The sequence below is a fragment of the Cibotium barometz genome, chromosome 32, assembly GCF_041138505.1.
Source record: "Cibotium barometz isolate CiBa-2024 chromosome 32, ASM4113850v1, whole genome shotgun sequence".
In the NCBI taxonomy this organism is placed as follows: domain Eukaryota; kingdom Viridiplantae; phylum Streptophyta; class Polypodiopsida; order Cyatheales; family Cibotiaceae; genus Cibotium; species Cibotium barometz.
This window is the reverse complement of record NC_141077.1, coordinates 45,064,626-45,074,776: the sequence shown is the minus strand read 5'-3', so window position 1 is coordinate 45,074,776 and position 10,151 is coordinate 45,064,626. Positions and strand designations below refer to the sequence as shown.

At 41.1% G+C, this 10,151-nt stretch overlaps 1 protein-coding gene across 1 annotated transcript; it reads right to left on the bottom strand.

The window, feature by feature from the left end:
- Nucleotides 1–1,217: 1,217 nt before the first annotated feature.
- Nucleotides 1,218–2,686, bottom strand: LOC147620239 (peroxidase A2-like). Its single transcript, XM_086772720.1, has 4 exons — nucleotides 2,364–2,686; nucleotides 2,062–2,253; nucleotides 1,780–1,945; nucleotides 1,218–1,670 (listed from the first exon to the last, which is right to left on the bottom strand). The coding sequence occupies exons 1-4, from the start codon at nucleotides 2,583–2,585 to the stop codon at nucleotides 1,252–1,254; spliced, it is 999 nt and encodes a 332-aa protein (XP_086628846.1). The 5' UTR covers nucleotides 2,586–2,686; the 3' UTR covers nucleotides 1,218–1,251.
- Between the last annotated feature and the right edge of the window lie 7,465 nt (nucleotides 2,687–10,151).

The following is a 10,151-nucleotide window of genomic DNA, read 5'->3' as shown; positions in this document are numbered from 1 at the left end:
TTCCTTACACAGCCCATTTTGAGACGTTTTTGGCCCTAATGTTTTGAATTATTTATCCATCTAGATGTAGAATCCTTCATAAATTTGTGGTCCAAAGTCTTTCCATGTAGATTGGAAACAACTATACAATTACTCACTGCTTGATGTGACTCCAAGAGAAAATTATGGATGATGTGTTACATGGAAATATTGCAAGCTATTTGAATAGGTCCAAACATTGTAAAGAAATGTGTGATTTATCTATTTACCAATCTTAACCACCCTTCCTTTTGTTTGTTTGGATTTTTCAACTCAAAATACATATCCAAATTCACCATAAAAAGGTAGTAGTCATTTTTATTTTATTGCATAACCATTCTTTTCTGATGTGCCTATTTTCTATTGTTTTCTTATGTGCCCATCTTCTATGTGAAAAAATTAATCTTCACATTTATTAGATAAAGACTTTTAGGATTAACTCTATTTGTGAATTTTAAAAATGACTAAAATACCTTGTGAAATCTTCAACTTGTTTTGTTTTATTAAACGCTTATAGTTTTTTTTTGGCTAATTGTGATGGTTTTTGCACAGTTTTCTATTTAAAAAATTTAAAAATGTTTAATAAACCTATTAATTTTAAAGAGTTTAATAATTAAAAATAACCGTTGAGAGCCTCCAATAATTGTATAGTATCGTCCCAAAGGCATCAGATTGGCATCGACATGAAGTAACTAAACATGTGCATTCTCTACAGTTCTTTAAAATCAAGCCTCAATGGTCAAGGCAAGCGCGATGCAAATAAATAATCAGCGCCAAAAAAGATAACATTGAAGACATAAGATGAAAGACCTAAGATGTATGACCTCAATCAATTAAATCTTTAAAAATTCCAGTGTGAAGTGTGACTTTCATATTTTGCTACTCTTTACATACAGCTAGATGATTAACGGCTGCCTCAAGCTATTGTGCCACACACAAATTCCTTCTCCATTTCATATACAAGAGACTCATCTAGAGAACGTGCACATACAACAAGTCTTGAGCATCAAATTAGAGAAACCCTCGAGCAATAAATAATTATATAATCAATCAATAAATCTGGAACGCAATTTCCATATTTCAGGCTACAAGCCTTGTGTATAATAATACAGCCCATGAATTCCAAAAACCCAACAACATGATAGGTACTAGGAATACAATCGTCTCTCCCAATAAACTGGTAATGCCTGCTTTCTGAAAAGCCATAATTAATGCTACGCATGTTGACCGAGCTTAGCCGTTCACCTTCCGGCAGTTGAGACGGATCTCTCCTTGGGTGCCTGTGAGAGGGCCGATGTTCCCCATGTTAATCATGGATTGGCCGAAGGCGCTGAAGAAGGTGCTCTGGCTGCTACTGTAGGTGTCCACGAGCGAGACGGTGCTGGAGCCGGAGGTGGAGTAGAGCTCTTGGTCGGACTGCAGCAAGCCCTTGTGCTGCTGCAGGTTTGCGTAGTACTTGTTGTCGAAGGTGTCTGGGGTGGTTGTGTCCAGCGAGCTGAGCGCGTTAGGGTCCCCGCCGCTCTGCGGGCAGTTGCTCTGCAGGGCGGCCAGGTACGTGGAGTCGACGGTGGGGTCGGGGCTGCCTGTGTCGCTGAAGTTGTAGAGGCGCGAGCTGAAGGAGATACAGCGGGCGCGCCCGATGGTATGGGCACCTGCAGCCACGACAGAAAATGCACATGGGCGGGCCACAAATCAACAAATTGTAACGGAATTATTACTTCACAATGCAATATTGGTAGCGACGAGTCAATGAGTTTGAACCTGAGAGCACAACTGCATCCTGCGTGGACAAGCCCACCGCCGTGAACTTGCCTATGACCGTGTTGAGATCGGTGTTGGGATTTGGGAGGTCCTGTGCAGGCGCCGTGGCGCTTACAGTGGTTGCATCTCTTCTTCCCAAGAGCACCGTCCAGGAAGGTCCTCCGACCTGCGTACATTAATCATCCTTGTATAAGGTCTTAAGCGTGTAGCAGTCGAGAGATAGTTAATTGAATTAGGCTCCTCATGTGACGAGTCTGCCTGCTCCTAATATGTATATATTACCAGGGTCACGGACGCATTGGCCGCCAGCGCCAAAATGTCAGCACACGAAACGGTCGCCTCGCACACTCCCTCCACGGCGGACTTGATGTTGTCCACCACGTCGAAGCCTCTCAAGCTGTTGTTGTTTGGAGGGGCCGTCTTCTCGCCTGTCGTTGTGTCTGTATTGTCCAGCAATACCGACCCGTCGCATCCCTACATTGCATTAAAAATCAGTGCAATCGAGCTGTACTCTTAATCGTTACTCATTTCCTTGGGGCAGTATACCTTTCTGATCAACGCTTATAACTGGTTTACACACTTACATTTACGAAGCAATCGTGGAAGTGGAGGCGCAGCAAGGACGCTGCCATCCTGGCCTCCTGCTGCACTGCCTGCTGCACCACTTGCTCCACGATGCTCGCAACAGTCGGGCAGGATGCGTCGTAGAAACTAGAGCTAAGCTGTGCGTAGGATTTTGAAGTAGCAGCTACGAGGAGGACTAGCATACAGCCCAACAGGGCGGACGCAAGGCCACGCTGCTCCATATTATTGCTCTGTGAAGTTGTCTCAAAACGACTGGAAATTATAAAGGTGAAGTCGAAGAGACAATCGCTTTGTTGACACTCACATAGGTAGGGAGCGAATTTATAGGCAGAACTTCCACGACGCTAGCACCGTGCACAAGACCTTAATACGTTCAAGGAGATTTGGTCAAATCTGGTTTCTTGGGTTCAAATTAGGTTCCATTATTTGAGAGGTTTGAAAATGGGGGTAATCCATTACTTAGGGATTGAGAAAGGCTTGACAATTTAGCTCTCAGCTTGAATATTTAGCTCTCATTAGTTAAAGCTTATGGAAAAGACCTTGTTTGGTATTATTTCTTTTTTTTCTTGAGTCTAATTTAGGGATTGAGAAAGGTTTGGAATGGGAAGGGATTGAGAAGAGAAGCTTCGCTCTCGTTCAATGGTCACATCTCATTTCATGGGGCTCCACATATATGTGTCCACTTTCAAGCTTTGAAGCTGCGATCTAGTCGGTGATTGTCTTATCACCTCTAATTTTTTTTTAAAAAACGTGTTTTACTAGCAGAATTGGCGAGGGTGAGACTAGCTTGCATCGTGCAAGAAGACCTAAAAGACCTTATTACTAGGTACTAGATTTGGTCAAATTTGGTATCTTGGATTTATATGTAGATTTGCTCAAATTTTGGGTCCAAGGGTTTATACGTAGATTCGGTCAAAAGGCTTGAAATTGGGGTAATCCAGTACGTACGTAGGGATTGAGAAAGGCTTGACAATTTAGCTCTTAGCTCCAAAATTTAGCTCTCATTGGATCCAACAATTTGCATATACATGGCATTATTAATGGTTGTCACGTGGACAATCCGATCGAGTCAACCCTGTCATGCCAAGCTGCGCTTTGTCCCTTTGTCTCTCTCCCTTGACAGCACCCTTCGGGTCTAAGGGTTCCATTTAGGGATTGAGAAAGGTTTGAAAAATATGGGAGACCCATTAAGTAGGGCCGATTGAGAAAGATTAGAGAGGTTTCGCTCTCATTTAATGGGTCAAATCTCATTTCATGGGCTAAATGCCCACCCCTCAAATCATAACAAGCTGGTTTGAAGTTGCGATCTAGCTATTTCACAATCGGTGCTTGTTATTACCTCTAGTTTTTCGGTGCTTGTTATTACCTCTAGTTTTTTATTTGTTTTATGAGTGGCATTTGCAAGGGTGAGAGACTAATAAGCAGCATACATGAGTTTTGAGAGTAAGTGTACATGAGTTTTGAAGAATTTACATTTTGTGTAACTCTTGTAAAGTTAAATAATGTAAAGTCTTGCATGACTTGTAAAAGTACGCAATTTTCACTATGGAGAAACAAAAAAAAAAGTACATCTTTTGTTTTTTTAAGCTTATTTGTACATTTATTTTCAAGATGGTTTATGCATTAGTTCTCTAGCCAGGAAAAATTACACTAAATACGAATATGTCCTAGTAAGATTTTCTTATTGTGTAATAAACTAAGTCATTCATATTAAAGGCAAGAGGAGCCTCCAATGTGACACACCTTTTTTCTTCTAAACTCACATTTGTTGTAAGTTTCCATTTTACAACATTATGTTTTAAAAAACATAATTATCAAGGGATCCACAACTGAATGAGATATCTGCTTGCTTCCTTGATCACTTCGGTGATCATTTCTCTACGCTCTCTGTTTATATATGACAATCATTTTCAAACATGTTTTTTTTTTCAATAGAACTATCAAGGAGTATGCAACCGATTGAAATACATATATATCTTGACTCGATAAAAAATATTGTAAAGGCATAATGTATAGGTATACAATTTTGACTATTCATAAACAACAACAAAAAAAAGTACATCTTTTGTGTTTTCAACTTATGTGTTCATCCATTTTCAAGGTGGTTTTCACGTTAACTCTAGCTGGAAAAAGTGCAACAAATAATGAGGTTTTGTTGTCGTGTAATAAAACTGTCATTCACATTATAAGAAGAAAGAGCCTCCAATGTGGCACGTCTTTTTTTGTGAAAGGGGTTGGGAGGGCGGGAGCTATGGGTTTTTTACAAACTCTACCATATCCTAAATTCATGGAGAATTTTCACGCATTCTTACGTAATGCTAGGGAACATACATAAGCATGTCCCATATACTAGTAAAATTATATGTAAATGGATACATGCAAGTAATATAGGTTTGATTAACCATTGCTAAGGTGATTGACTAACCCAATAAAAACCTGGATTTGAGCCTTGCTTGCTACATGCATAAGCTCCTTTTGAAAAAATCTACTTGGAGTAGGAAACTCTTGCAATACAAAAAAACAAAAGCATAGGTTTGGTTTCTTATGTTAACATTCAGCCCCCATCATGGGCTTTTAATTTGATGTTTTCTGTCCTTTCTTCCTTTGATATTTCATTTTTCTATTTAGGGTTTTGAAAATAGGTATGTTATTAACAACCCACCTCTCCTTGTTTTTATTTTCTCCTACTTGTTGTGAGAGTGAGGAATGAAATCGGATGTCATGTAGGTAGATTGGAAACCACTACCTCCTCTTTGGGAGGCCTGGGTGCTACTGTTCTTGTGATTGTGCTAATGCTTCAACATTCAACATTTAACAATGTGCTCATATCTAGGGTAGAGTGGCCGATTATGTGACACCTAATTAAAAAGAAGTACTTCTTTGGGGAAAATGTGTTTTTCGAAATAAATCCGCCAATTGATTAACATAGTTGGATTTGTCTTTTCATGATGAATATTTTGATACCAAGAGATGATTCTTTTCTAAGTTTTCCTACGCGTGAAATCTCAAAAATACAAAATGGAGAGATATAGTGCACATATGGGTGAGTAAGGTGTCATAAATAAGTGAATCTCCTTTCTTCACATGAGAGATATTATAGGAATATTCCATTCCTCTACTTAAATGATTTAGTGGTGTATTTGGATTTCTCTAGTTTTTTTTTTGTATTGTGTGTGTGTGTGAGAGAGATATATATATATACATATTTTTAGTGTGGGAGGAGGGGGCGGGTATTGAGTCCACGCTGTCGTGGTGTAGGGCAAGAGCCCTTACCGCTCGGCTATCTCCCCCACCTCGGATTTCTCTAGGTAATATATATACTTACTATTGGTCCAAAAAAATATTATAAGAATATTCGTTTATTTTTTTAAATCTCGGTCCACTACATTTAATGGAATATATGTCAATTACAATCGGTTCAACCATGGAGTTTCTAGTTGTCAACATTTGTTTTCAGCATCTTAGTGGTTACTCCTTTGTTGATTTAACGGCTCGCTATAGTGTCCAAACCAACTAATTTCTTCCCATCACTACCCATTTCAAACAAAGCGCGGATCCTTTCACAACAAGACAAAGCACTACTACAGACGCACACGCAGACGCGTTTACTCAACTAAAAAAAAAGCTTACGGGCGCGTCTATTTGCACGTCTATTAGCGTGTCTACAGACCTGCGTCTAAAGGCGCGTTTAAAAGATAGCAAATAGATGCGCCTATAGACGCGCAAATAGACGCTCGGGGAGAAATTTCAAAAAACAGACAAACGCATGCCTAGATGCGTTTATAGATGCAATTATAGATGCGTTTGTAGACGTGCAAATAGACGCTTCTTGAACACACAGACGCGTATATAGACACGTTTATAGATGCGCTACATAATATTTTTTAAATTTTGTGTGCTTGAACAGAATGCTGTGTATGTTGTGTATGCTATGTAGTTACAGGAATCCCATTTCCACATTGTGTAATTCAATTCTTACAGGCCAACCGCATTTTAATTAGCACTCTTGCAAGCACGTCTATAGCCGACATTAATTACAATTCCAAATAAAACATTATAACTCCAAAACGTTTAGTTACAAGGCATTAATTGATAGCTCAAAAAGTGCTTGTATGTACATATAGCACGAAGCTAAGCCACGTCCTGTGGCTTCAAGTACCAAAAATAAGAGAAGTGTATATACAAGAGGCACGAAGCCAAGCCAGTGGCTAAGTACAAAAAAGAGTAGCTAGCACTACTTCTACAACTAATCTAAGTTCTCCACGTCCTCGCTCCCTTCTCCGCCTCCTTCTTCCTCATCTTCTTGTGTAGGGTCCTGTAAACAAGGGACAACATATATCAATGTATGAAAATCCAAATCTTTATCTATAATATTGACATTATTTAATTACTTTCAAATACCTCGGGGGACTCTCCAGTAGCCCGGATATACTGCTCCTTACAGTAATCAACCCGTCATTATAGAAGTGCCTCCATGTATCTCCTCTGCGATGGTGGCAGTGGTAGGCTGTCTCTACAGGAGTAGGGTACCTGCCCACGATATCAAGCTGCAAGATGACACAATTTGCGGAGGGGTTAGTACAAAGAAACAACCTCCTAATAAACTACATAAACAATAACACCCCCTGCTCCAAAATGCAGGCTTCCATATTGCTCCATTTGGATCCTTCGTGCCTCCACGTGCTTTAGACTGGGTTCCTCCTTCGCTGACTTCATTACTTTCTTCCACTCACGCTTGTGAGCGGTGTGGGGTGGGCCCCTTGGTGGTTGACCTCCCTGGAGCCTGGCAAGCTCCGCTAGTGCATGCCTCTTAAGCGAAGATCTTTTATTGCTAAGTATCGAAACAATCTTTGACTTGGCCCATTTCTGTGAACTGAACATTGGGGAGGTTAGGATACCTAGAGCGAACAACAGCGAGGGTCTCATCAGCCAACCTCTTTGGTTGATCTTTGTAGTGAATAAAGCAATCTCTGTAATTGTGAGAGCGCATGAAGGCCATGATGTCCATCCCCCGTGCATCCATCAAGATGCCTCCTGTCTGAGTGATGTCATAGTAGATCGTACCATCACCCGGAGGCACGTCTAAATCATCTGAATCATCAGGAGAAGTCGTAACAAGGTTTCCGTAGGTGAACCTGCGGAAGGACCATTGACACACATTCGAGAGAAATCCGTGAATGTTCAAAAACACGTAAAAAAGGGTCCCTACCACCACCCCTCCCAAATCACTATGCCATGCATCCCCCACCACTCTCCGTGCTACTATGCCTGCTACTGTGTCGTGTTGAGCTAGTACGCTGGCCACTCGTAGCTCGAGAACCAAGTCTCGACTGCACGGGAGTATGCCAACAGCTCTGCGAGGTAGAAGGACCTCGTGACAGCATGGGGGAAGGGGCATAGGATGGCATGGGGGAAGGGGCTCGGCTATGTAGCCGGCTGGGCTATGTCGACTCCTCTAGGGTAATCTCAGCTGGTGTGGGGTTGGGGTGGTTTGGAGTCTGTAGTGCGCCGACTCTTGGGGGTGTTTAGAGTACCCGTCATGTAGTTGTATAACTCCCCAGGACTGGGAGGGTGTCCCAAAGGGTTATATAACTCCTGAAAGATGGTCTCCCGAAGATCAGGTGAGGCTGAAGAGCTTCCTGGCCACATGATGAATTGGAAAAAAGAAAAAAAGAAGATTACTGATGAACTGAGAAGATGAACTGAGAAGAGAAAAAGAAGAGAAAAAGAGAGAAGGAAAGAGAGTAGAAAAGGCATACATAGCGGGGATAAAAGAGAGGAGAAAGGAGAGGAAAAGAGAGGAGAAAAAGAGGGGATAAAAGAGAGAAAAAGAGAGGAGAACAGAGGAAAAGAGAGGAGAGACAAAGAGAGGAGATAAGAGAGAAAAAGAGAGACGAAAAGAGAAGGAAAGAGAGGATAAAAGAGAGAAGGAAAAAGAGAGGAAAATATAGAGTGCAATCCATTTTTTCAATCATGCTTTCCTCTCCATCATTCATGCAATCCCCTTCTTCGATCATGCAATCCCTTTCCATCATTCATGCAATCCCTTTCTTCATTCATGCAATCACTTATTTCCATGAAAGGAGAGGAAAAGAGAGGAAAAAAAGAGAGAAAAAGTGGGGATAAAAGAGAGAAGAAAGGAGAGGAGAAAAAGTGGGGATAAAAGAGAGGAGAATGGAGAGGAAAAGAGAGGAGAAAAAAAGACAGAAAAAGAGAGGAGAAAAACAGCGTCTATCTTCGCGTATAACAGTGCGTCTATAGACGCGGCTATTTGTTTCCAACACAAAGTAGATGCGTCTATAGACGCGCTCTTAGACGCGCTCTCAGATGCGTCTGTAGACGCACTCTTACAGAAAAATGGACTATTCTAAAAACTCGAAAAAGACATGCGCCCGACACAAAAGCACAACAGTTGTATCAAAAACATTCGTTTCAAAGAGAGCAAAGGACGAATCCAAAGAGAGAAACTTTCAAAGAAGATCAACCCTATAGAGACTTACCTTGGATAGAGGTATGGAAGCTTCTTTTCCTTCTTCAACGCTGCTTCTCTTTCTTCTCTTCCTTGTTCACCCTTTGCTTCTCTTTCTTCTCTTCCTTGTTCACCCTCTTCTCTTGTGTGCTTGGAGATGATTGTGTAAGCCTGGAGATAAGTGTGGGTGCTTGCAGATAAGTGTGGATGCTAGGCTGTGGATCTATTAATAGCAAAGCAAGGCCGTTAAAAGTATGTGAAGAAAAGCAAGCGTGCTAAAAGTAGGTTTGAAAATTGCGTCTATAAAAGCGCGTCTAATATCGCGTCTGAAACCGCGTCTGTTTTGTGTAGTGCACGTGTATATACACGTCTAAATGCGCGCAATTATATGGCTTGAAATCTCATGATTGACACAAGATGCTCAAAGTAAGTATTTATGTGCATAATATCTTTTTCCTTTCAAATTTGTGTGTGAATTAGAAGCAACTAATCAACCATTCCTCGTGTGTTTAGTTCATACTACCTACTAGCATTTCTCGTAGTGCATCGAAGGACGTGAAAGATTGTATTTACAAGATGGGTGAGCTTGTGAGGTACTTTACATGATACAAAATGTGATGTGTATCAATGCTCCATGCAAGGTGTTCATATTGCTAATATGGTGTACTTTTTCATTTCCAGGTATGTGAGCTCAAAGAAAATAGATCCCACCACGCTTGAGAATGCTCGAGTTATGTTAGTGGAGGTGGTTTGTTTAGTGGAGGAGACATTTCCACGTTCTATTCTCACAAGCCAACTACATCTCATAGTGCATTTGGTGGTTGAGATTGCTATATGCGGTACTATACATGCACGATGGTTGTTCTTCCTTGAGTGCTTCATGAAGACCTTGAAGGGTTTCGTGAGACAAAATGCAAGACCCTAAGGTAGCATGGCCACTTGTATATATTTCTGAGTTTCTTGTTGATGTGGATAGCTTCATGAAGACCTTGAAGGGTTTTGTGAGACAAAATGCAAGACCCGAAGTTAGCATGGCCACTTGTATATATTTCTAAGTTTCTTGTTGATGTGGATAGCTCTCTCCCACGACTATGGAGAGATGATGAAGACCTAAGGATGACCTCTATTGTGCCTCAAGGGAAAGGACGCAACAAAGTAATAGACACGGAGTTGCTTAATAATATCAACCTCTATTGCGTGCTTAATAGTGATGTGATGAAAAGATGGGCGACAAGATACGAGGATGCAAAGGCAAGAAGACAAGAAGAAAGGGCCCTCTTTCGTACACACCACGGATCTCGTGTGCCATACCCTCAGT